Source organism: Nyctereutes procyonoides, unplaced genomic scaffold, assembly GCF_905146905.1.
Source record: "Nyctereutes procyonoides isolate TBG_1078 unplaced genomic scaffold, NYPRO_anot_genome, whole genome shotgun sequence".
Lineage (NCBI taxonomy): Eukaryota > Metazoa > Chordata > Mammalia > Carnivora > Canidae > Nyctereutes > Nyctereutes procyonoides.
The window spans coordinates 32,652,847-32,680,189 of NW_026575046.1; the positions used below are offsets into that span (position 1 = coordinate 32,652,847).

General features: G+C 48.3%; 1 protein-coding gene across 1 annotated transcript in view; it reads left to right on the forward strand.

Annotated features, from left to right (window-relative positions):
• The first annotated feature begins 3,551 nt into the window (after positions 1 to 3,551).
• The window catches only part of GALNT10 (polypeptide N-acetylgalactosaminyltransferase 10), a 216,842-nt gene continuing 193,050 nt past the window's right edge, over positions 3,552 to 27,343 (forward strand). The window contains exon 1 of the mRNA XM_055325584.1: positions 3,552 to 3,792. Within this exon, the coding sequence (XP_055181559.1) occupies positions 3,634 to 3,792 (159 nt within the window). The 5' untranslated portion in view covers positions 3,552 to 3,633. The remainder of the gene's footprint in view (positions 3,793 to 27,343) is intronic.

Here is a 27,343-nt window from a genome sequence, read left to right on the forward strand (position 1 = left end):
TGCCTACTTGTCTTAAATGGTATGGTCTCAGTGAGTGGGATAAAGCCTCAGGAGATCCCCCCAGCATCCCCACACTGTAGAAGGTGATCAAAGAGCCCTGGGATTAAAGCTGGGTTCATGGGTTAGAGTTTCCATTGAAGGCTGACCGAGCTGGTGTGCAGCTTTGATCAACAAGTCACTTGGTAAGACACAAGAAAAAGCTCAAATCCAATTTTGTGCAGACTCCTCTAGGGAGCTGGAAGAAGGGGTGGGGAGAAGAGAGACACTGAAGATTTTCCAGTACATGACCTCAACTGCTATACTTCAGTCATCCTGTTATTATTGAGCACCTATTGTGTTCCAGGCCTGAGAGGGGCCACAGCTTAGCTCTGCGTGGTCTGAGCAGGAGTATGAGCTGAAAATCCAATGTGCCCTGGCTCAGCTCCTGTTGCTTTGGCTCAGGGAGAGGGGAGACCTTTCTGCAATTTCCTCTGCTTGGAAGGAGCACCAGTTTTCTGATTTCCAAAAAAAGAGAAGTATATGCTAGAAGCAGAACATACTGTAAAGGATACTTGTTCTAAAGAAATATAAAGCAAATGGAGATGGGGTGCTCTTTGATATTTGAGATCAGCTGGTCAGGAAGGCTCCCTCCAAGGCAGACTATTTGGTCTGGTTCCTGAGAGATGGGAGGGAGAGAATCAAGCAGAGGTTTAGAGGAAAAGATTGCTAGACATGGGAACAGCAAATGTGCAAAGGCCCTGAGGCCATTATCAACTTGGTGCACTTGAGGAATACAGCAAGAAGACCAGTGTAACTAGAAGGGAAGGAGAGAGAACAAAGTCTAGAAATCAGGTCAGATCATGTAGGGCCTCATGGGCTATGGTAAGGATTCTCACAGATTATTGTAACATGTAAGGAAGTCCCAGGCAAGTTCCCAGGAGCAGAGTGAGCCTCCTCTTTGTAAAAGGATTGCTCCAGCTACTCTGTTTCTAGCACTGTGCTTCTGCTGTAAAGGCACATAAAAGAATTTTGCAACATTATCTTCACCCCCAGGAACTTCCACTTTTGTCAGAGACAGATGGAAATTCAATCATATAAATACTGTGTTATCAACCACAGTATAAAAAGGATAGGGGTCTTCATAGCAGCATGAATACGATAGCCAAAAGATGGGAATAATCCAAATGTCCAGGCATGGATGAATGGGTAGACAAAGTGTGATGGATACATACAATGGAATATTACTAAATCTTCAAAAGGATTGAAATTCTGAAACATGCTGTAACATGGATGGGCCTTGAAAACATTATGCTAAGTGAAATAAGCCAAACGCAAAAGGACAGATATTGGATGATTCTACTTACATGAAGTACATAGTTAAACAACTGGAATGTATGTAATGAGTGAATGTAATGAGTGTAAGCCGCTGAATGGTTAAAATTGTAAGTTTTATGTTACATATATTTTGCCACTGAAATAATTTAAAAAACACAGTTCTTAAGGCATAGAGCTAAGATCTAGAGGTAAAAAAGTGAGCCTTCTAGGTGAAGGCAACAGCAAGTGCAAAGGCCCAGAGGCAGGAAACAACCTCGACAGCAAGAAGGCAAATGGGCTGGGGGATAATGAAAGAAAAGGTGAGGGTTATTCATATATGGCCTTGCGAGATCTTATAGTTTCTTATAGAAATCCAGGAGATGGGAAACGACTGGAGGGATCTGAACAGAGGGGTGATGCTATCCACCCTTTGTTAAACCAGGATGATCATTCTGATAGCAGCTTTCTTTAATGAGTCGCATTTGCAAATACGGGTAAGAAAAGCACTTACTTCACAGGGTAGCTAACTGTGAGCATTAAAAGAGGTAGCGTGTGTCAAGGGTTTAACATGGTGCCTGGCAGAGAGTAAGCCTTCAGTGAAAGGTCAGCATTACTGTAGCAGAAATTCAAAGAAAGAGCAGCCCTCTGAAGAGTTTTGGAGGCGTTCCTGGAGGAGGTAGCAGTTCAGCTAGACATGGAAGGATAACAAAGACTTCTATCAACACAGATGTGGAAGAGGAGAGGGCTTTTGGGGTGGAAGGAACTTCATGGACGACAGCACATAAAGGAAAACAGCCATCAACAGGCAGGCCAGGCCAGAGATAAAGCAGGAAGTGTCAGTCAACTCTGGACCTTAGGTGATGGGAGCTTTAAAGGTTGTGGAGATGCCCAGATCCAGGCTAGAACTTCAGCAGAATTGAATCCCCATCGCTCAGCCTGGAGCTGGAAGACTGGGGAGGACGTCAGGACGGGAGGTCCAAGGCCGGGGGTGGCTGGGCACGGAGGTCAGAGAATGAAGAGGGCGCAGGTGGCGAAGAGGAAGGCAACCGAGAGGGCGCGTCATCCCGCGCCATCAGAGAGGAAGCAACTAAGCGGAGGGCACTGAGGAGCCACAGGCGTCCCCGTCCCCGTCCCGGTCCCCGTCGGAGTCAGCTCCGCAGCCCTTCACAGAGCCCAGGCGGCTCCACTTCCTCAGAGCCCTCATCAGGGTTACAGACCCACTCCCTCGCCTAATGCAATTATGCATTTTTTGTTTCAGCTCCCAAACTACAGGGCTCCAGCCAGTTTTCACTTCACCCCGGGGCCTGGCACAGTGTCTGGCACTCAGAAGGCATTCGCCAGCGGCTTGCTAACGGACCAGAGCGTTCCAGAAAGGGCTCCGTGAGCTCAGCGCACCCAGAAGTACTCATTGGCCTGGAGGGCATTCCAACTGCGCGGAGACTGGGCTTGCGTGAGAAAGGCCCCTGCCGAGAGGCTCGGGTCCCCTCCCGCCGCTCCGCACGGGCAGCGGACGGGCGGCAGGAGGGCGCGGCACGCGACAGTGCACGGAGAGCGCGCACGGCCAGCGCCGGGGACCCGGACCCCGAGGGGAAGACAACTAGGGCCCCGCCGCAGAGCCGTGCGCGGGGAGCACAGCTGCGGCCCCGTTTCCCGCCTGGGACGACCGAGTCCCCGGAGCAAAGTTGGTCCTCCGAGCGGAGCCGAGGGGGTGGGCGGCCGCACCCCGCGGGCCGCGCGCAAACTCCCGGGGGGATCCGGAGCAGAGCTCGCGGACAGAGCTCTGGGAGGGGTGGGGGGACCCCGCGCGTCCCGGCGCGTCCCGGCGCACCCACGCGCACCCCCGCTCCGCCCGCACCAGTTAGCGCCCAACTCGCCAACTCCGGGACTTGGGCAAAGCTGCCGCGGGCGGGGCCGCGCCGAGGAGCGGGCCGCACCATCGCGGCGCGAGAGGGGGAGGCGCTCGGCCCCGGGGGCCCCCTCCGCGCCGGGGCGGGCCGGGAGCAGCCGCGCGGAGGCCGGGGCGCGCGGCCCCCGGGGCGCGGCAGGCGGGGCGCGGGGGGGCGGCGCGGGGCGCGCGGCTCGGCGGGCGCGGGGCGGCGGCGGCGGCGGCGGCGGCGGCGACACCCCCCCGCGGCGGCGGCGCGGTGGCCGGGCCCGGCTCCCCGGCCGGCGAGCGGCGGAAGTGCCGCGGAGTTGGAGCGGGGCCGGCGCCGCGGCAGCTTCTCGTCGCTGAGCTGCTGCCGCCGCCGGGCGGACGGGCGGACGGGCGGACGGGCGGACGCGCGGAGCCGGGGGCCGCGCGGCGGGGCCGGCGGGGCGCGGCGGGGCTCACCGGCCCCGATGAGGCGGAAGGAGAAGCGGCTCCTGCAGGCGGTGGCGCTGGCGCTGGCGGCCCTGGTCCTTCTGCCCAACGTGGGGCTCTGGGCGCTGTACCGCGAGCGGCAGCCCGACGGCACCCCCGGGGGCTCGGGGGCGGCGGTGGTCCCGGCGGCCGGACTGGTGAGTCCCCCCGGCTGCCGTGGGGGTGGGGACTCTCTCTCCCCGTCTTCCCCTGGAGCCTTCGGATCCGTCCTCCTCCTTTCCCTTTCTGTCTCCTCGGTGTGCGCCCCGAGACTCTTCTGTTCTTCCCATTTTGGGGATTGGGAACATCGAGGCTCAGAGAGGACGGGAGCTTGTCCAGGGCCCCACGTCAGTCAGAGACTGAATCCGAACTAGAAGCGGAGACTCCTGTTGCTCAGTCTGGGAGGTCCGTTTTGTGCCTTAGGTAGGCATCCTCCTTGCTGTCCACGTCTGTCTGGTGTTCCTTTACCTCCCAGCATCTCTGGCTTGTGGAGGATCCTGCCTGCATCCCTGTATCCCAGGACGACTCCTTCTTCTGGAACTGCCAGTCCTTCTATTTAGCGTCTGGGTCTTTGCAGCTTTCGCCCCCACCTGCTGATTCCAACGTTCCTCACTCAGGTCAGCCCCTTTCCTGTTTTCCCGTCTGCCCAATGGGACACCAGGCCTCTCTCGTCTCCCCATTTGTTTCCCCTCCCCCCTCCTCACCCTCCCTCTTTCCCAGATCTGTGGGTTCCTTGGAGGATGCAAAGACCATGCTCCCCTTGAAGCTTCAGGTCCTCCTGGAGGGGGGAGCGCCTGGTTCTTGAGGGGCCTCCTGCCTTTTACCTTATGGGAGTCTAGAAGAGTTCTAGTGGAGGGACCCCCCGCAAATTTCCCAGAGGCTCTTTGTACCCAGTGTGCCCTGAGAGTGGAACATCAGGTACCTTCCTTGTCCCTTCTCAGAGTACCCATGATCCCTTTGAACTTGTCCAGTTTGACTAGGTGTGTTCCTTCTTGCAGCCAAGCCTGGGATCTTAATTGTTCTTGCTTCCTCTGAACTCCCCCACGTGTGTGTGTGTGTGTGTGTGTGTGTTGTGTCACTCGTGCCTATAGACTGGTAATGGTAGAAGCTCTGTTAGAGCACTCCTGCCTTCCCCGCTCCTGGCTCAGTAGGTGCCGGTGAGTGTATACGTGCTTGACCTGTTTCACGCAGTGGGACATTGCAGGTTCTCTTCTAGGATTTCCTGGACCCCATGTGACATGGATAATTTGTCCATCAGGGTCAAACTTGGCTGATGAGGGAAGAAGCTGACTTTTGAGGTTGATGTTTTTCCTCTCTTCCTGGTATCAGGCTGCTGTCTGGGCAGTCTGGCATCTTGAGCACAGAGGGCTGCTGGCCACAGAGACGACTAATATGAGTACAGCCTGTCACTCTGCTAATTGTTGCAAACCATCCTGGAGGGTCTCGTTGATCTCTTTGGTAGATCTTAATGTTTGGAAATTAAGCTTCACAACTTCTTCACTAAACCTCTGGTTCGAACCCTGACAGCCATATTAGACCTCTTTGCCTTAAGTTTTTGTTTTTGCAAAAAATATTTTATTATGTATTCATTTGAGAGAGAGAGAAAGAAAGAGAGAGACAGAGTGAGCACAGGCAGGCCGAGAGGCAGAGGGAGAGGGAGAAGCAGGCTCCCCGCGGAGCAGAACCTGGAGATCATGACCTGAGCGAAGGCAGATGCTTAACCATCTGAGCCGCCCAGGTGCCCCCTCTTTGCCATAAGTCCTGTATGCATATGCAATTTTCCTTCATGAAATCGTTCTTCTGTTCCCACCCTATGGCAGCAACAGTGGCAGGAGGTTAGGGTTCCATCCTCGGCACTACCATTAACTTGCTGTGTGTGTCCTGGATCACCTCTCCTCTCCCTCTCTGAGCCTCCGTTTGCCATCTGTAAAATGTGGTTATTGGTCCAGCTCCAGCATTATGAAACCATCAGTGCATCAATCAGAAGTACAATGGCCACTTCTTTTTTCTTTCCTGAGGCAGGGGTCCCTTGTAGCATCCGGAGCTGTGGGGGCTCCATCCTGGACACAGCCCCAGGTCAAGGGGGGACTGTCCTGCCCAGTACTAACTCTCCTTTGGAATAGCTGTAGCCAGTTCTAAAATAGCTCATGACATTCTGCCTCTGCCTGGAGAAAGCCCTCGTATTTCATTTGCCGTGGATGCCAGAGACATCCTGATTTTCATTTTCTATAGACCCAGATGTGTAGAGAGAAGGTGAAGGTTAACTGCCAGTTTGGCCTGAGCTTTCAAAGTAAATTACTCACTTGTGCAAGAGGGAATTGATGGAGTAAGGCAGCCTTTTGGGCAAAGAGAGAGGGGACCAACAGCTGGGCACTGCTTGGAGCCCTTAACTGGAAGGGACAGATAGGCTCGTCTGGGAAGGTCTAGTTCTTGCTCATTTCTTTTGCTCTGGAATATCATGACGAGGAGGTGAGGAAGAAGGAGACATGAAGGGGTGTGGTGGTGGTTCCCAGGGGGTACTGATGGAATATCCTTGCTTAAAGAAACTCTCTTTGCTTCCTGGGAGTAGCAGAAAGGAGCTGTTTCCCCAATGATAAGCTCTACTAGGTGCTGTAGGATTCAGCATTCATCGGCTGCCTTTCAGGAATACTCTGCCAAATTTCCACACAGCCACTTTTTGTGTCCCTCTCCTGCAGATGCACAGCACTGGGCTTGGCCCCCAGTCCCTTGTCTGAATGTCAGCTGGCCTTGAGGGAGGAGGCTGACTTCTCAGAGTGATGGTGTTCTATCCCTCATCCCAGGGCACTGGAACGTGCACGTAACACATCAGTCTGCTATCTGCGAAATCTGGCATCTTGAGCACACGGGGCTTCTTTTGACAGGGCTGACCAGTTCTGAGCTCAGCTTGCTGCTCTTGTAATTGTGGAAAATTATCCCAGAGCACCTCGTTGATCTTTCTGGTAGAAATAACTGCAGAGGCTCTGGAGGGAAGTCTGACAGGACTCTATCCAAATGCCTAATACATTCCTTGTGGGTTGGAGGGTTAACATACTCCTTGTTAGAGCAGTCCTTTAACTCCTTGACTTCTCCACTGGATTGAAGAATAAAGAATTTAAAGTTAAGAGCATTTATCATCTGCTAGAAAGTCAGTCTATAGAACTGTCATGTTAGCTCATCCTAGGTATACCTCTGGAGTGGGGTAGGGCAGCTGATTTATAAAGGACACATAAATGCTTTTAGGATTTCAGCATTCATCTGATCGGATGGCTGGCTTCTCAGAGAGTTGTAAAACCGAGCAAGAAAAGCCCGTCCTGAAGCCATCTTCATTTTAACTTAGGGGTCCCTCTCATTCCTAGCCCCAATCTGCTTAATATCTTGCATTAATCCTGCAGTCTGTTTCATATTCCAGATCTGGGAACTGGCTATTGAACACCTATGTTAGGAAACGTGATGCAGCCCCTTCCCATTTGAGAGCCATAATCTCTTGTGAGAAATGACTTCATTGGATAATAGTGACTGTAGAATAGAAATTGGTAGGATAATAGAATACCAAGGACTTTAATTTTCAAGTATCGAGAGTTTTCCTCATTGTGTCAGAGCTGGACTTTATTCTTAGAATATCCAGAAATCAATACCTCACCTAGTAGCAGAGCCTTACCCATCAGAAAGTTAACTACCATAGAAATGTAGCCTTAGAATGATGTCTTTAATTTTCCATAGAGGGGTTGAACCCTTTTATATTGCTAATCTCTCATCTGAAGAGATGCCCAGCTGAAATCTGATGCCACTGGGGCTGGGCTGTTGGTTTACCTGAGCAAATCTGGCTCCCTGCATTCCTCCTGTCATCTTAGGTTTGCAGTCTCCTCAGGAGCCCAGCTGAGCAAGGCCTGGGGACAGAGGCCTGGGTTCTGGTTCTCTCTCTTGCCCTTAAACTCACTGTGGGACCTCAGGAAAGTCCTTTAACTTGGGCCTTGGATCTCATCTGTGAAGTGAAGGTAAATGTGTATCATAATGGTGCTCCCCTCCCCTGGCCAGGGCAGACAGTCTCTTTCCCACTAAGCCCAGGCTTGGCTTCACACTGTTTCTGGACACTGCTACTCAAGTGGAGTTAATGGCATGTTGAAATTTATTTGTGGCAGAGGGAATAGATCCTTTATAAAGATGTTTCCAATATTAATTTCCTGGGGTTCCCTGAGTTTGTTTGGAAGCATGTGTTGAAAGGGCCCAAGTAGAAGAAGTATGTTGAAACAGGTCTCCCCATACTTAAGTTGTGATGAAGCCACTTCTACTTGGGGATGTGTTTATACTCTGAGGACATTCAGTCTTTTAATCTGTTGGCGCCAGTGACACGATAACAAATAATGGAATCAGGATTGAAAACTCAAAGGCCCATTTCAAAGATAACCATCCAGCTTGCTAATTGTACCTTGTCCACAGTCAAGTCCTACACAGAGATGGCATCAGGATCCCATCACTGATAAAGACCCTGAGGCAAACTGGCGGCCCATGGTGTGTCCTGTGGCAGCTAACTGCTCATGATGGTGTTTGCAGTGGGTTCTATATTTTGTATATATCTGATCCTCTGTCTCCCATCTATGGTCTGAGTTCCCAGGAAGACTGAAATAAGAGTCTTGCTTCTCAGAGGACCACTGTCCTCCTGCCCAGTGCAGTGGGGAAAGAAAGTACCCTATACATGCCTGAGTTCCTGTGGCCAATGAGTGCATCGTGGCCTCCCCTTCCAGAAATTTCTTGAAGAAGGAACTATATCCTCTTCTAGCACATAGCATAAGGCTTGGCACTTGGAAGACTGTCAGAACATGTTTGTTGAATGATCGAGATGCGTCATAGCTTCAGAAGTCATCTGGTCTGCCTGCCTCATTTTGTAGGTGTGGAAACTGAGGACCGGAAAAGGGCAGATCCATTCTCAGAGCAGGGAGTGCAGATCAGAACCTGATTCTTCTCCACATTCAGGCTCTATTTCTGCACGAATATTTTTTCTCTCTGCATCCTAATAATTGATCCTTCTCTACCATTATCCTACATGAGTCTAGATTAATCACTCCCAGTTTTGGAGGCCAATACTTATTGACCAGTTATTGGCTGGAACTTACCTGGCTTTTTTGCGGATCCATCTTTATACATTTCTTCCCAAGTTTTTTTTTTTTTTTTTTTTAAGATTTTATTTATTTATTCATGAGAGAGACACACACACACAGAGAGAGAGAAAGAGAGAGAGAGAGACGCAGAGACCCAGGCAGAGAGAGAAGCAGGCTCCACGCAGGGAGCCTGACATGGGACTTGATTCAGGATCTCCAGGATCAGGCCCTGGGCTGAAGGCGGCGCTAAACCGCTGAGCCACCCGGGCTGCCCATCTTCCCAAGTTTTTATAGTGTAAAGCAAGTAAAATGAATTAGATTTTAAGGTGGCAAAGGGATCTGGCCAGGAAATTGAGAAATTAAATGTATGTATCACATGTGGCATCGTTACTGGTATCTGTGGCAGATGGAGCTAACATGAGCTGAAGAGCCACTTCAGATTCTCAATCACTTGTAAGTAACAGAATGAATTAAGCTGCATGGGCTGAAATGAGTAAGGGGAGATATTAGCTCTTGTAATTGCAGTGGCTTCAGGTATGGTCTGATCTAGAGGTTCAGGCCCTAGACAGAACCCTTATGGTAGCAAAAAGTGGTAGTAGCTCTTTCCGACCTCCTATCCACACCCAGATCCTAAAGGAGACAGTCTGTTTCCTCTTGTAGCTTCTCTAGAAGAAAGAGGAAACTTTTTTTTTTCTAAGTGCTAGCAAGCTCTCTAGGTATTATCAGCCCAATTTAGATCTAATGTGCTCTCTGAGCCATTCACACTTGTCAAGAGCATGAGCTATGCTGATTGACTTAACCCACCCTGGAGCTAGGGGTAGGCTCGTGCCATCTGAATCGTAGGAAGAACAGTTCCCAGAGAAAAACCCAAGTGCTTTTGTGGAGAGGAGGGGAAATGCAGTCTAGGTAGGGATGAGGACAACAGGTGTCCATTTTAGAACCTCTCTGGCCCAGTGTCCCTAGCAGGCACGACTGGGGGAATCAGGTTTGGTCCCTGGGGTGAAACCCTCGGCCATCCTGGGCTTAGTGTCGATCACTGAACCTATTGTCTGGAGGTCTGTGTTCTCATCCCTGCTCTGCCCTCCCTTGTCTGGGATGGTTAACTCTGGGAGCCTCACCATCCTCCTGAGGCAAGCTGGAGTGTGGATGCTTGCCAGCGTGGAGTAGAGGGTTGAGATGAAGCCCAGTTGAAAGCTGTCTTTATTTAATCTTGCATGTGTGTTCTGCGGCCGCCTTCCTACCCCTCCCAGATGTCCTGAGAGCCGCTGCCTGCCCTCCCCATGCACACACACATGCAAAGTCAGTTCATTGAAAATTTCTCTCAAGCTGAAAAAGAACTTCTGTCTCTTCAGCTTCGACTTTTTTTCTCCCTGGCCCTCTTAGCTGGAGGAGGCGGAGTGTTCATACTTTGGAAGCTAGAGGAAGTTAAACAATTCGGCTTGCTGTGGTGGGTGGGTGTGTATTTATGAGTGTGTAGCTTTCTCTCCATGTGTCTCTCTTCTCTCTCTCTCTCTCTCTCTCTCTCTCTCTGTCTTATCTTTGGATGGTTCCTGTTTGCTGCCCTCTGCTGAGTATAGATAGGAGAAGGAAGGGAAAAAAGTAGGCCCATGTTTTCCTTCCCTTCAATTTTGAGAGAATTCTGAGCTTCAGATGCTGAATTTTTTTCTCTTTCCTAAGGTGATAATAGCCATGGCATTAAATGACACTAATAAGGATGATGATATAGATGACAGGGAGAATGATGAGGTTCATCATCATCATCGTAGCAGCTGCCATGTATTTGGTACTTATTCTGTGAGGCATTGGACTAAGAAGCCCTTTACCTGTACATCTTGTTAAATACACTCAATTATAAACAGGAATGAATGAGGGAAGCAGGGGTCAGGAAGGTGCGGTACTGGCTGAGGATACGCAGCCTGTGTTTGTAGAGCTGGTAATTGAGCCTGCGGGTCTCTGACCCAATGCCTAAGCAGGACGAAGGACTTGTTTCCCACCCATTCCTACAAGGCTGCTAGGGGAGACTATTGTTCTAAGACTGAAACTCTTCCGTGGAAGGGGAGGAACCCACGTGGTCAGTTGGTGGTGGTGCAACCTTGAAGGGGAACCCTCGACCAACCCCCACTGAAGCCCCATTGGCAAAGTGACTCCCTGTTCTCCTAGATTGAGATGCTGTGGGGCAATGTGTAGAGCTCTAGTTTTGGAGCTACATGGCCTGATTCCGATCCCTAGCCTTGAACAAGTCACTCGACCTCTGTGCTTGGATCTCTTGGTCTGTCAAATGGGAACAGTGTTGGGTGTCCTGAGGGGTTCTTTTGATGGTTGAATGAATCGCTGTGGGCAAAGCCCTGAGCACAGGCTGGGTGCAGAACATGTCCTCAGCAACTGTGGTTATGTCTCTGCTTGTGGGAAGTGCTTCACTTATAGTAGGGACATAGTCTTTCTAGAGTAGGGACTCAGAGTCCCTGTGGCCCAGGTAGGGAGGGGCGCTCCTATTGTCATTGTTGGACCCTGAGAAATATGAGGCTAGGTGGTTGGCCTCATGACTCAGCATTCAGAAATGGAGCAGGGCCAGTCTTGTTGATGATTGGAGGTGGGAAGGAAGGTGTGTATGCACAGGTTGCTCTCTGTACCCCACTCCCTGATTCTTTGGAATCTGAAGCAATTATTGAGGGTATCTTCCTACTTCCTACATTAGGAAAGAACCCAGCTCCTCCGCATCCTTCTAGGAAGTACTCTTTGCCGCCTCCAAGAAGGTTTTTTTTTTTTTTTTTTTAGTAAGAGCATGCATGCAAGAAGGGAACAGGGAGGAGGAGGGGTGGGTGGATAGGAGAGAGAATCCTAAGCAGGCTGCACACCCACTGTGGGGTTTGATCTCATGACCCTGAGATCAAGACCCAAGCTGAAATCAGGAGTCAGATGCTTAACCAACTGAGCCACCCAGGTGTCCCCAGGAAGGAATTTTTGGTCCCTCCAGCCCCCAGGAGCTGCTCACTGGTCTTAGTTCTGAGGACTGCTTTTATTTGCCCGCTTACATCAGAGGACCTGCCAGGAAGGCATGGCCTTGTGCATCAGCAAGGCCTTGTGCCTGTCGGGGTGTTCCACGTCTCTCAGCCTCCACCCACGCTACTCCCTTGCCTCTCCTACTTCCTTCCCTGCCACCTGGCCCCTAAGCCTCACTCACCCCTGTAGGAGCAGCCTGCGGCTATGCTCTCTCCTATAGGGACCCAGAGCCCCTTATAGAAATGTATCATGCAGCGTAATGATCATTTTTATTTGATCTTTTCCAGCATGTTGGCTTCTGAAGGCAGGGACTAACCTCTGTCTCAGTCGCCCACTCTTGTTTGCCCACAATATTTGCTGAATGACTGAAGAAGTGAGCAAGTGGATGATATGGTTGGAACTCAGTAACTGCCGGTAGAGTGCAGGAAGCTTAGCTTTGAAGAATAGCTTCTTGGGTGCTTCCTAAGCCCTGAGGAGCCTGGTAACCACGGGGGCTCCTGGGCTTGTGCCCTAGGAGTAGGATTGGGCCAGTCTGGGGTGGTCCAAGGGTCCGTGTATTTAACAAATTCTATTGAGAGTCCGTGAGGGAACTCTGTCCTCTCTGCCCACATCCCGGGCTTATCAGCACCCCAGGGAGGCAGACCTCACCTTCCCTGGGGGCCCACTCCTTTCTCCCCAGGAGCACTTTGGGATTGCCTTTGAACTTGTATTCCTGAGGAGCGTGTTTATTTACAGTTTCCCAAGTTGGCAGCCAGTGCTCCCGGAGGGCTCTGTGGTGTGCTTTGTTAGTGGCACTCTGTCAAGCTGCAGGTGGTGCAGAATTGGGATCCGGCATCCGGGATGGGCGGTGCACTTTGAAAATCCTTCTGCCATGGGCCACAAGGACTCTCTGGGGTGTCTAGAGTTTTGTTTACCTCTGATGCCTGTGGTCTGCTGCCCTTCCGGGGTGGGTGCTCTGCCTTCCTGCCATGGGGACAATGAGGAGTTATCTGTCCTCAACTCCTTGAGGATGGGGAGGTACTGAACCAGGGCCTCCCTTCACGGTGGCATATCCAGGGCCACACAGCTAGGAAGTGATGGAAACAATTCCAACTCAGATGTCTCCTTCAAGCAGAATCACCCAGCCCGAGCCTTCCTTCTGCTGCCTTGCCACCTATTGGTCCTATGACCTTGGTGGAGTCTACCTTTACCTTCTCCCCCAGGACGTGAGGAGGGCGCAGTGGGACGTTATTGTGGAAGCCCACTGCCACCCCCCACCCCGCACCCCCGCCCTCACCTCCTGAGCCTGGTTCTTAGAATCATTGTGTTGGCTCTGGAAAGCTCTTCCATTTGCTGAATGCCCACATGACAGTGCCGGGGCACAATTACAGCAGGTCCCACATGTCCCCTGGGAGTCTCCCTTGGGCAGCCTCCCATGAGCCCAGTTAACTGGTGTGTGTGTGTGTGTGTGTGTGTGTGTGTACAAATCTCACCTGTGAGTTACACATGTCAGCCTCCTCTGAGAGGCAGGCTGTGAAGCAGAGGGTGCTGGCAGGGGCTTCTGGAGGAAGGGTTGTCTTAAAGGGAACAGGTTGGAAACATCTGGCAGAGTTATGTGTGTGAGAATTACTTCCTGCTGCCGAAGTGCATTGTATGTGCTCAACTGAACACTGTTATTTTTGCATGTTTCCTCCTGAGTATTGATCAGAGTCAGTGGCTGACAATTAAAAAATGTATATGCCTGTCTGTTTGTGAGATAATAAGTTTCTAAACTGGCATCTAACTAGGGAAGAGTTTGTGAATGTGCTTTGGGGACATCAGGATCTGTAGTAGGATTCCTGGTTATTTTATTGACAATAAACCTTAATGACTAGCTCTTTCTGAGAACTTCTTTTATTACTTTGTTTGACCTTTGTATTATCTTTTCTTTAAAACTTACATGTATACTTTAATGGAAGTTGTAGACTGGTGGTCTGTGGTCAGAAGTAGCCCAGAAATAGGTTTCATGTGGCTTCCCAGTGTTGGCCCACAGATGGTTGGGGATCTTTATTTAAAAAAATTTTTTTTAAAAATATTTTATTTACTTGAGAGAGAGAGTGCACATGAGCAGGGGAAGGAGCAGAGGGGGAGGGAGAGAGGGGAAAGAATCTCAAGCAGACTCCATGTGGAGCACAGGACCTGACCAGGGCTCCATCTCATGAACCTGAGGTCATGACCTGAGTGGAAACCAAGAGTCAGACGCTAAACCAACAGAGCCACCCAAGCACCCTCAGGATGTCTTTACTTTTAAGTGTCAGAAATTTGTTAGTACTTGAACATTGGGCTATTTCACATTTTAGAAAATCCTCACTTCTGGCTTATGAGGAAAAATTTAAAAGTCTTGGTAACTGGGCCCAGGTTCCAGTATCACAAAAAGTGGCTGGATCTAGGTCAGCAGTGGCCTGCTCTAACAGTCCTCAGCTCAAATCTGGATTCTTCACCCTTTCACATAACTGGCCAGGCCTTGGGGACACGGGGGTTTGGGAGTCCTCCTTTATAACCTTTGTCTAATTTGTTCTGCTTACGTCAAGGTGGAGGCGCAGTAGGGCTTTTGACCCCCATTTGACAGAAGAGAAAACCGAGATTCAAAGAGTATGAGTGACATGACTAGTCACAGATCCAGTAAGTAAAGTTAGTCCTTTTTGATTCTAAGCCCTAATGTACTTTTCAGAGGGAAGAGAAGATAGTTACTTGGAAATATATAAGTCTTAGGCTCTTGAACAGTCACTTAAGTTTATATCCAGATGACTTAGATCCCAGCTCTATCTGAGCCCAAGAACCATTTAACTTGTTTTTCTATGTCTTTAGGTATTTTGAATTTGAGGTCTACCCTGTCTAACAAAATTTGCTCCAGCTGTGTCAGAGGGCTGCTGTAGGTTTGTTAGAAATGATGGGAGCACAGAGTCTACTTTGTTTTCTGCCTTGGGCTTCCTGGCATGTCAGGAAACCCCAGAACGTGCATTCTCGTTACTGCAGGAGCCTTAGGAGCCTAAAAGAAGAGGAAAGACAGCTTTCCAGCAGAAATGGCACACGCCACATTCCCGTGTCTGAGGGGGCCTCACAGGCATCTGGGGGCCTTTCTGGGAAAGAGAGGGCCTGTGTGAGGGCTGTGAGCTACCTGGGTGAAGCAATTCAGCTGAACACAGCCACCTATGCCTATGAGTACAGGGCCCTGTGTGTTGGGGCTGGAGTGGCACCCCTCTCCTCCCTTCCCCCTCGCTTCAGGAACTTCCCTTTGAGGTTCCAGGTCGCTGCTGGCTTGGCATCGGGGCACAGGGTGTGGGGCCCTGAAGGCGTGGCAGTCAGTCCTGTGCTGAGAGTTTGCTCTCTTTGAGCCCTGGCTCCTTAGAGGTGACAAAAAATGATCATTCATTTATTGAGTTGTTGGTGCATGTCATGCACTGGGTTCTTCTCGTTTCTTCATATAGTAAGTATTCTGACTGGGGTCATTTCACAAATGGGAAGGCTAAAGCTCAGAAGTTTAAGCAGTCCCACAAGTTGTGGGACACAGACTCAGAAACTTATTTTTTTTTTTTTGTGCGTGTTTTTTTTAAAGATTTTATTTATTTATTTGACACACAGAGAGAGAGTGTGTGTGTGCTCAAGCAGGGGGAGCTGCAAGCAGAGGGAGAAGCAGACTCCCTGCTGATCAGGAAGCCCAATGTGGGGCTTGATCCCAGGACCCCATGATCATGTCTTTGGGCCAAAGGCAGACATTCAACCGACTGAGCCACCCAGACGCCCCTGTGCTGTTAACCACAATGCTTGATGGACACTGCACCATGGCAAGTGATGGAACTTCTCTTGGCCTCCACTTCCTGCCCTGGAAAGTGGAGGATGCTGTGTTCCTGGCATGCCAGCAGAGCACAGATAAGAGGGACTCGCCAGTTTTCAGACCTGCTTTTCTTGCTTGGCCCCCTCACTTTGGGCAGTTGTTGGATGTTGCTCTCTGCTGTGTTATCTTTCCTGCTGGGGTTGGCAGGGCTCCTCTGTTCTTGAGTGCCAGGGTTTCCCTGAGGAGTCCACCCGGTATGTGTGGAGCATGCCCCCCTGTGGCTCCCTCCCTAGCCCGGATCCCTGCTGCGCTGCTGCCCTTCCCCTCCCCTGGCAGCGGGAGAGGCAGCTGAGGCCTGGCCAGGGAACAAAGGGGCATGTTAAGAAGGCTGCCAGGTGCCAAGTCGGAGGTACTGAAGGGACATTTGATAGTTTTAACCCTAGTTGTCAGGCTTTTGCTCTTTCTCTGTAGCAGTTAAGGGGAAAGGAAGCTGGTATGTGCTTTCCTCTCTGTGTGGTTCATGTGGGCTCTCTGACTTTGGGTGTGAGTACGTATCTTCCACCCCCTTCCGTCCTCAACCCTCTCCTTCCCCTGTGTAAGTCTGTCTCTCCCTCCTCCCCTCCATCCCCTGCTCTCTCTATGCTGTATGTGTCTCCCTCAGCAAGTGACAGACAAGACCAAAGAATCCACGATTCCAAGGGACTTTCATCTTACTCCATCTCCCCCAACCTCATCCCTGCCAAGAGGTCAGCCATCTTTGGCTTGAACACCTTCAGCGAGAGGGAACTCACTCTCTTAGCTCAGCAGAGTCCTAGGTAATCTGCCATGGCTCAGGGCGACTTAGAGGATTTCTTGAGTGCCCACTATCCTTCTTTTCAGGCTCCTCTCCCATCTTTCCTTTCCCAGAAAGTCTTCTCTGATCTTTCCAGTTAGAATTAATCTCTGTCTCTTGGAAATGCTTCTAGAATTTAATTTGTACAGCTTTAGCGGCACAAATGTTATCGTGCTATGTTTTACCATTTCTCTAGGCAGAGGAGAGTAATGTTGAAGGAGCTTTCCCAGTAAGACAGCCCATTGGGTGAGGTTCCAGCCAGAAAGAGCTGCCATGTGGACCTGGGCTTCTTCCTGTTTCTGGAAGGTCCATCTCCAGACTCAGCCAGTGTATGTCATTTATTCTTTTTAAGATTTTATTTATTCATTCATGAGAGACACACACACACAGAGAGAGAGAGGCAGAGAAACAAGCAGAGGGAGAAGCAGGCTCCAAGCAGAGAGCCTGACGTGGGACTCGATCCCGGGTCTCCAGGATCACACCCTGGGCTGAAGGTGGCGCTGAACCGTTGAGCCACCCAGGCTGCCCTTGTGTATTCTTTTAGTCTAGAGAATAGCTAGGCTTTGTGTGCCCTATGGTCTCTACAGCAACTTCTCAGCTCTGTCATTGTAGTGTGAAAGCAGCCAGAGACAATACATAAATGAATGACCTGTGCTGTGTTGCAATGAAACTTTGTTTGAAAAAAACAGGCACCAGACTGGATTTGGCACGTAATGGTTTGCTGACCCATGTTCTAGTCTCTTCCTGGTGGAGCAAATGCCTTTAGTTGCTTTGTGACCCTCAGGGTGGTGAGGTCCTTCTCCCAGGACCACATCTACGATTAAATGGATGAATGGAATATTATGGGTTGAACCATGACCCCTAAAAAGGTATGTTGAAGTCCTAACCCCTGTACCTGAGAATGTGACCTTCTGTGAAAATAGGGTCATTGCTGATGTAATTAGGTTAGATGAGGTCATGCTGGAATAGGGTGGGCCCTTAACCCATGTGACTGGCTGGGGTCCGTAAAAGACAGGAGACACAGCAAGGGACAGATAGGACGATCGGAAGACTGAGGAGGAGACCAGGGCGATGCGGCCATGAACCCAGGAATGTCTGGAAACAGCTGGAAGAGGCATGGATGCAGCTGGAAGCGGCTCTGGAGGGAGCATGGCCCTGCCAATACCTTGATTTTGAACTTGCCTTCTCCAGAACAGTGGAGAACAATGGAACATAAATTGCCGTTACTTTTTGCACCTAGTTGTTGGTGCTTTTCTATGGCAGCCCTAGGGAACGAATACATGGACCATTTTCCATTTCCTCATCAGATTGTTTTATGTGTGCACGAGTGTGTTCATGTGTTGTGTTCGGGCAGAGATGGATAAAACACTCAGCAAGGCAGGCATAATTGTCATAATCTCTTCTAGCTACTTGGATTCGTTTTTAATTCGTGGAAAAATCCTCTCTTCCTATGGAGGATTAATATATTATCCTGCACGTATGTATTCTTTAACGAAGGCCACACTCCTTATTAACAGATCAGCTTCTTTTTTTGTTGTTGTTTTAATTTAGCCATTAGCCCGGAATACCAATGAGTAAACAAATGGTGTATACTGCCTTTTATTTAACCATAGTATCTTTTCCTGAGTTTCTACTATGACTTCTATAATGACTTATTTTTGTTCTGGGTCTCAACTTAATTGATTTGGGGGCTTACTATGTGTTGTTAAGTACAGAAAACAGTCCCTGCCTCCAAAGGGCTTGAGGTCTACAGGGGAGATAAACAAGTTCATGGTGATGCAGTGCACAAAGTAGAGCATACTTAGTCAGTGGGAGGGCTTTCTGATGGGTCCAAGAGCTGGAAAAGATCCAGGAGGTCATTTGGTCAATCACTGTCAGATGTCTGAATGTGAGGCCAAATGACATAGAGGAGCTCCCAGGACAGGGCTCATGGGACCAGAGCATTCTAAACATGGGACATGACTCAGAAGGCTCAGCCTGTTGTTTAGCTGGTGTTTAGGTCTATAGTTCTGCTTCATTCAACGTGTCATTTATTCAGATTTTGACTGAATACTGAATGTGCCCAGGCTGGCTTTTTGCTAAGCACTTGACAGTCCAGGAGAAAAGGACATGGTCTCTGCCCTTGAGGACAGCTAGACCACTAGGCAGATAGTTCCAGGGCAGTGGGATGCAAGCAGTCGGTGGAGTGGGCATGGGGCCCCGAGAGCACGGCAGAGGATGCACAATAGCCTTCAAGCTGATCTTCCTGCTGCATCTCTCTCCTTGCCCCTTTCCCACCTCACTCCCAGGCTTATAGGGCCACAAGCTTGCCTGGATTTAAATCCTAGTTCTGCCATTTACTAGTTGTGTGACTTTGGAACTTATTGAATCTCCTGTGTCCTCTATTTTAAAATGAGCATGATACTGGTCCCTACCTCAATAGATAGTTATCAGGATTAAATTACACAGTTCACATCACAGAGCACGTGGAGTATTACACAGTTCACATACACAGAGCACGTGGAGTAGTGCCTGGGATATAGGAAGTGGTCTGTGGATGCTATTATTATTATTTTAGGTCTAGAATCCCTTAGCCCAAACCCTCTATACGAGGCACATTTTAGGTTTCCGAATTATGCTAGTCAGGGTTCAATCAGCAGAGAGAAACCACTCAGTAATCTAAACACAGAAAATTTAATATAAAAAATTATCAACTAAACAAGAAATTGCAGTAATGAAGGATTGACTATTATGAAGTAAAGAGTGCTCTAAATAAATTCAAGAGAATGTGAGAATAGCAGATGTAGGAACAGCCACTATGTTTCAGGCTGAGATGGGGCACCAAGGAGCACCCCTCCACCCCTATTGAGATAGAGTATCTAAAGAAGATCCTCCTCTTGGGGCTGAGGGAGAGAGCACTCCTGGGAGAGTTTCCCAGGCTGAGATCTTGGCTTTGTTGGAAAGGGCGCAGGTGTGCTCACTCAATGGCAGAGAAACAGCTCTGGTGCCACATCAGTGAAATGTGCTGGGGACAACTCTTCGTGGCAAGGTGTCTCATGGAAGGCATTCAGCTACAGTATCACCCACAGGAGTGGGTGTTAGGGGGAAGCTGCTGGCTGCTTGGTGCTGTTGGTCGCTGCAGCTGGACAATGGAAAAGTCAGTGCTTGCTGCTCTAGCCCTGTGCTGAAGGAGCTGTAACCAAACTAATATGAGTTTGTTCCTCAGTAAGTCACAGATAGGAAACTATACCTGGTGGAATTCTTGCACCAAGGAAACTTTTTTTTTACTTTAAAATTTATTTATTCATGAGAGACACAGAGAGCGAGGCAGAGACATAGGCAGAGGGAGAAGCAGGCTCCTTGCAGGAAGCCAGTGCAGGACTCGATCCCAGGACCCTGGGATCACGACCTGAGCCAAAGGCAGATGCTCAACCACTGAGCTACCCAGGAGCCCCCAAAGAAACTTTATTTGCAGCACATAAGGAGATCATGAGGAATAACTTCCAAAACTGTGACTCCCCAAGCATGGGTGAAATGGTTCCTTCTGTTTAGGGGTAGGATGAATATTCATCATATGTAGAGGTGAGTGTAAGGTCACACCTGCACCTTAAGGAAATATGCCTATGCAATACATTACATGTTATATCAGTGAGGCTTGTACTCCTCCTCTGGTGGAGATTTTAATATAGAATAGACAACTACAAAGGTAGTTGTCCGTCATTCCATGGATCCCTCCACGGTCCATCTGTATAGGCATAAATCGGCGGTTGAGCTCAAACTGGTGTGGGTGGTATGGACTGTCAGAGCTCTTTGTCTAGGCTGTCATTATTGCATACAGGGTAGTTTCAGTTTCCATCACAGAATGCTATTACCAGTGGGTCTTTTGCCAGAATTGAGAGATAAGCTGGAAAAAAGAGCTTAAGGAAAAATGTAGGACAAAGATCGGTGGGTACAAGCTTGTGAGCAGTAAATGTCAGGTGTGGGGATCCAGCTGCTGTCACAATGTCATCCATGCTGCCTGCCTGGCAAAGGTACCAGAACCAGGATGTAAAACAGAGAAACAGGAAAACCCTCTCCTCCTGCAGCATCTCTCCAGCATCTTCTACAGGTCTCTGTGATTACTATTAACATCATGTTATCTGATAAGGGAAAAATATTTAAAGGGCCCAGATCCATTTTTGCACCGTAGTCAGTGAAAGCTGGATTTGTGGTTGAGAGGCAATGAATTGATCGGTGGCACAAGAGTCTTTCTAATTTGGGAAAATTGATACAGGGCATATATTGTACTGTTTAATAGCCCCAGTAGGACCTATAGTAGCTCCCCATAATCATAACATGGTTTTTTTGTGGCAAAAATATAAGAATATTCACACCAAGTGGATAAATAAAGAGCATAAGTAGCTTTATGTGCATTCAGGTCAGGTTTTGTCAATAAATGAATTATTTAAAAAAAGTTATAAAAAAAGCTTTTGGGGACACCTGGGTGGCTTAGTTGGTTGAGTGTCCGACTCTTGGTTTCAGCTCAGGTCATGATCCCAGGGTCCTGGGATTGAGCCCCATGTTGGGCTCTCTGCTCGGAGAGGAGTCTTTTTGTCTCCCTTTCTGCTCTTCCCCCTGCTTGTGTTTTTGTGTTTTCTCTCTCTCTCTCTCTCTCTCAGATAAATAAATCTTAAAAAAAACAAAAACAAAAAACAAACAAACAAAAAAAACCCAACTTTTGGATCCTGAAATTGAGGCTAAAGGATTTTTGCCCCATATTGTTTTCATCACCTGTCTCTACACAGCAGCCAGAGTGGTCTTTTGGAAAATGTACATTATGCACTGGCTAAAATAAAGACTATACTCCACTCCAGGCCCCCTCTCTATATGTCCCTCCCCGCCCCTTTTGCCTTCTGTTCATACTGACCTTGAACACATCATCTTGCTGCATGGAACATTGTTCCAGTTGTCCTGCCCTTCCAAATGCATGCATGCACACACATGCACAAATGGCTTGGCTAACTCTACCTCACCTTCCAGATCTCAGCTCAAGTGTCTTAACCTCAGGAGAACCTTTGCAACTTCTTTGCCCCCACCTCCAAGCCCTCATCCCAGGTTGAGGCTTTTTTCTTTAAAGCACATGTCTTAGTTTGTGATTACACAAACTGAGTGTGATCAGTTGATTAACATGTCACCCTGTGAAACTACAAGTGCCATGAGGATAGTGGCTCTGTCTGTTTTTTCCCCTCGCTGTTTTATCCCCAGTGCTTTACACAATGCCTGACTTATGGCATATTTGATCAATAAGGAGAAAATGAATGGACAGGCTTGGATTGGATCTTGAACCAGGAAAAAAAGAATTAGCTATAAAAGACATTATGGAAACAGTTGGGAGAATTGGTTATGACTGTCGGTGAGAGAGTAGGATTGTATCAGTATTAAATTTCTTGACTTTGGTGTCCTTATTTTTTAGGAAATACATACTAAAGAATTTAGGAGTAAGGGGTTATCATGTCTTTAGCTTTCTCTCAAATGTTTCAGGAGATGGGGGAGAGGGAGAGAGAATAATAAAATATGTGGAAGATGGTAACAGCAAACATGGATGAAAGATACATAGGAGTTCATTATGCTGTTTTTGCACCTTTTCTGTAAGTTCAAAGTTACTTCATAACATGACTTTTTTTAAAAAAAAGATTTATTCATTTATTTGAGTTAGAGAGCATGCACATGTGGGGAGGCAGAGGGAGAGGAGGAGAGAATCTCAAGCAGACTCCCTGCTGAGCATGGAGCCCAACGCAGTGCTCAGTCCCACAACTCTGAGAATGTGACCTGAGCTGAAATCAAGAGCTGGATGCTGAACTGACTGAGCCACCCAGGCATCCCCACAACAAAACATTTTTAAGAATTCAGTGACTAGAAATAAATAAACAAAAGAGGAAAGGGATGCTAGGAGGAGGACCCTCCCATGTGAAAGACAAGAGGTCAGGAAAGGGCTCCATCCCTCTGGGGAAATTTGAGGGGGCTGTGTAGCTGGAGCGTGGCCCTGGGGCTTAGGCTGGAATCAGCAGGGACTGGGGAAGGATCAGCTGGAGTTGGGTCCCTCATCTGGGCTGCTGGCCTGCACGTGTTTTGAGGGGGTGGAGCACTAAGCTGTTCCACCAGCCTTAGCTTAAGTCATCTACATTCCTCCTCTACTTCCCTGTGGGGATTACTGAGCCAAAGCCTGAATAGGTGAAGTCATCCCATCTTGGGTCTTCTATCTGATTTCTCTTGTAGTTAAAAAATAGGGAAGCTCTCATCCGAGTATGAAGATTACTCCTATCCAAAAACGACACCTTCCCTGTTGTCTGTTTGTTAAATTCACCACATGGTTCCTGTTTTGGTTATATTTTGTTGTGTAACAGATTATCCCAAAATGTGGTAGCTTAACACAGCAGCATTTATTATCTCACAGTTCTCTAGGTTAGGAATCCAGGCTTAGCTGGATGGCTCTGGCTCTTGGAGGGGGTGGGGAGTGTCTCATGAGATTGCAGTGAAGATGTTGGCCAGCACTGTAGTCATCCAAAGTCTTGACCGTGGCTGGGGGATCCACTTCCAAGAAGGCTTCACTCACATGGCTGTTGTAGGAGGCCTCAGTTCCTCAACGTTGGGCTCTCTCCATAGGAAGCTTGAGTGTCACTATTGCATGGCACCTAGTTCACTCAGAGCAAGTGATTTGAGAGAGAGAGAGCAAGCAGGAAGTCACAGTTCCTTCTGTGACCTAGTCTCAGAAGTTGTACATTGTCATGGACACTTTGTTCTGTTGGTTAGAAGTGAGTCACTAAGTTTAGCCTCCTTGCGAGGAAAGGAGAATTAAACCCCACCTCTTGGGAGGTGTGTGAAAGAACTCATGGACATTTTAAAACCACCACAGTTCCCTGAGGGCGTACTGTGCACTTGGCACTAGAGGTGGTTCAGGGAATCCAAGGCATGGATAAACGTCTGCCCTCTAGAATTTTACTTCTGCTTAGAGAAGTAGGACACTCTCTGAAATTGGTCATAAGAACCGAGGTACTCTATGGCAAGCTAGGTTAGAATGGATAGCAAAAGAGAGCTCTTTGGAACACCTGAGCGGGCCTTCACAGATGAGCAGCTCCTCCTTTGGCTTTTGACCCTGATTATTGGCACTGACATACAACGATAATGAATACTTATGGTAGCATCTGAGTATTTTCACTGGGACAGGCAGTCCAAGGTCCAAGGAGGACTGCCTTAGAGCGCATCTCTGTGAATAACATTCCTTGGAATTATGCAGTGGGACAGTCCTGATGCCAAGTGCTTCATTTACATTCTCTCTTTTATTGCTCTGAACTGCCTTATGGGATTGCTATTATCCCCATTTTACAGATTACCAAAGTGAAGTTTAGAGAAGTTGAAGAAGTTATGCAAGATCACACAGCTAGCAAGTAGCAGAGGGCTTAAGACCCCAGGCCCCTGTAGGTCTAAATTCCAGCACCTGTATCTCAGAGCTTTAGAGCCTCAAGCAAATGACTCAGACCTCACTGTATATCGGTTACCTCATGTGCACTATGCACATGAAACTGTGTGATGTTCCCAGTGCAGTGCCTGGCACGTGGTAAGCTAGCTACCACCGCTGTTGTTACCAGTGCAAACACACAGCTGTGCTGTCTTTGAGTTCTTTGCATTAGTTATAAAGGGTCGAAATGAGAGAGGCAGGTGGTAACGACTGCCTCCCGCTCGCTCTTCTCCGCTCTTCGTGTGTAGGGATTACAGATTTGCAAGGAAAAAGACCTTGACCAGGCTGCCAGCAGGTCTTCAGAGACTGATTTCTGCCATTTCCGGTTTCTCTTTTATTCCACGAGGCTGTGAATGCTTCAAGGGACCCTGCCCATTCCCTCCTCTGCTCAGGCCCAGGTGGCCAAGCTGGGTTTTAAGGAAGCCGAACTGGAGTTGACAACTTGCTTTGGAAATGCTTTCCCTGTTCAGAAGCAAGGAGCACTGGACTGAGTGTCCGTCAGGATGTGAGTCTGTGCTTTGTGTCCTCGAGCCGACTCCTAACCCTTTCTGGGCTCCATGGGCCTCCCTTCAGGGTCCACCATCAGAAAGAAAATGGAGAAAGTGTGTTTTGAAGACTGCGAAAGTCTGCTGCATGGCTTTGGGCCTCTCTTTGTTTCCTCCTAGACAATTAAGAAATTGTGGCTTCTTTAAGCAGTTGAATACCGAGCGGCCCTGTGATGGGAGTCACTCCTCCCTACCCATTGCAACCCACACCCTCTTTGCTAAAACATTTTTGAGAAGAATCAGTGTTGATCTGAGTTCTGGGGATCAAAACAGCCTCTAAACAAAATCAAGAACCAGGTGGTCCTCTTTTTGGAAATTCAAACCCAGCAACAACTTAGGGGCCTATCTTTTAAAACTCATCTTATTTTTTTTCTTCTTTTAATGAATTGGCATTTGTCTCCTGCGCCAGTTCATTATGGAATTCATCCGAATGTTTCATTCACTGTGATCTCAGGAGCAGTGTGCACTCACTCCCCACCCATGCGAATGACAGAGCCCACTTTAAAAAAGAAAAAAATCTTCCTCCTTTCATTTCCTCACTTTAGACTAGAACAACTTCCCCTTTTTAAACTTAAAAAAGGGACTAATTTTTTCTTTTTAAAATTCGGATATGCATGAACCTCTTTTCTTTTTGAAACAAAATCATCGCACATCTCCGTATCTTCGTTACCCGCGGAGGTTATGAGTAAGCCCTCCCTGGATCATCTGGTGATGGGAGGGGGTTCAGTCAGTTATCTGTACAGACTGTCTCTCCTCCATTTTCCCATTGTTAAACTGTACTTAGCGGAAGACAGAGAGGGGAGCGGATGAGGGAAGAGGGGGAGGAGGAGGAGGAGAAATGTCAAAGAGAAGGCTGGAGCTGTCAGCGATTCCTGCTTTCTAGCTGTCTGACCTCAGAACAATTACTTAAACCCAGAACTCTGTCCCACCTTTAAAATGGGGATAATGACAGTAATCGCTGTGTTGCAGGGCTGTGGTGATGATGTTCTGAGAGAGTACGTGCTGGAAAAACGCTTTTGTAAATGCCATTATACCGTTACCGGGATTGAGAGATGACTGCGTACACGTATAACTTGTATGATTTAAAAAAAAAAAAAGTTTTAAAAGGGTTGCTCTTCTTTTTAGAAACAGAGTTTGAGTTGGAAGGGAAAGTTAGGAATCCTTCAGTATGCTGTCTCACCGCGGGGAGCAATCCTCTCTGCAGCAGCCTTTGGCTTGAATCCTCCCCAGGGATGGGGAGGTCACCACCTTTCCCTCTTCTTTCTCCTAATCATTCCAGCCCTTTAGTTCTTTAAGATATAGGACATACCTGTGATTTTCTTTTTCCCTAAGATAGACAGCAAAAGAATAATGTCACGGTTAAAAATGAAGTAAGCATGCCACGGCATGCATTATGCAGATCTGCTGTCTGTACACGTTGTTGCTCTAGGTATGTTAGCCAGTCTCCAAAGTATCTGAATTGCTTGTTTGGGGGATCTGGTATTCTCTGTACCAGAAGCTACCAAGTTACCAGGACTTAGCCTGCCTGAGACCGGGAATAGGAAGATGACCTGCCAGGGCTCTCTTAGCTCTGTGTGTCTGTACCTTCCTCTTTTTCAGCTGTAGGTAGATACGGATTTCTCTCAGAAGGTAGAGTCTGGCAGCAGTTGTTACCTCACTCTTTTCCTGTGAAAGGAGGCCTGCGGGGAAGCACTTGGTGGAAAGCTTGTTTCCTTCAGACCTGTTCGTGCCCCTGGAGATTTCATTCCTTCCTGTTCAAGATGTAACAGTGAGGATGAGGAAGCGGAGGCCAGGGCCGAGAGGGCCTCAGACACTATCTAAAGAACACTTTACAGACCATCTGTGGAGGTCCACGTGGTGCTTCAGGGATTCTGGAAACGTTATTCCACATTGTGTTGACTCTTTTTAAACTGTAATAAAAAAAATTTTAATCACTTATATGTGCCATGTACTACATTTTTCCATATCGGAGGTCACCAACTTATTTTTCTAGCATCTGTTGAATTCAAAAGCATCCTGAGATCGCAGGGCAGGCTGTATTTTAAAAAAATGCATCTACTTATTCATCAAGTATATCTACTATTCATTACATCAAGAAGGTTTTTTCCACACTGAGTAACTAATGCAAAATAGAGAAATCATACTTTGAGGCAGAGGTAAGCTGTAAGATGTCTCGCTCTTGAGGTCAAATTTTGTTGATCAAAACAACTGCATTATCCTCATTGGTTAAGTTTATACTAAGGACATGTTATTGATTCAAAAAATTAAAATTTATAATAATAAAATGCAGCTTAATAATAAAAGACTTCACTCACTGAAAACCTGCCGCCCTTTCCATAGAACATAGAACTGGCATCCTTTAGAGTAGTTAGGACCCTCTTCTAACCCATCATTGTTTACCTATTAAATTATGCCTCAGGTAGTTTGGATAACAACATGATATTTGCATGAGGAGGCCTTCCTATGGCAACTACATTTTTATTTTCATGTTTATGTCCAAGTACTTGCTTTTTACTTGTGAGTGGACCCTGGCAGATTTTTCACTTCTAGATTTTGTTGACACATGAAAGAAAAAAATTCTCCTGTCCTGTGCTTATGTGTGAGAAATTCTTCCTTCTGCCCAATCCCAGATGGTCATGCTTTTGTTATAAGCCCATAACATTTTACCTCCTGTTCCATTTTTTTTTCTCACGTGCTTAGAGGCCTATTGGACAATTTCTCCAGCTGCTGTGGAACACCTAGAATGATACACAGACCACCCCTAAGCTTCCTTGAGGCCAGGCAACCCCCATTTCCTTCCTCTTGTCTCACTGAATCTCTTTTCTACCCTCTCAATCTGTCTGGCAGACCTCTCTGACCCCACTCCTATTCATCCCAATTTTTGTGAATGAGAGGGGCTTCAGCCTAAAGCCCTGTATTCCATCCCGGCAGTGCCAGTGGATCCCAAGATTCATATGTTCTGTGACCTC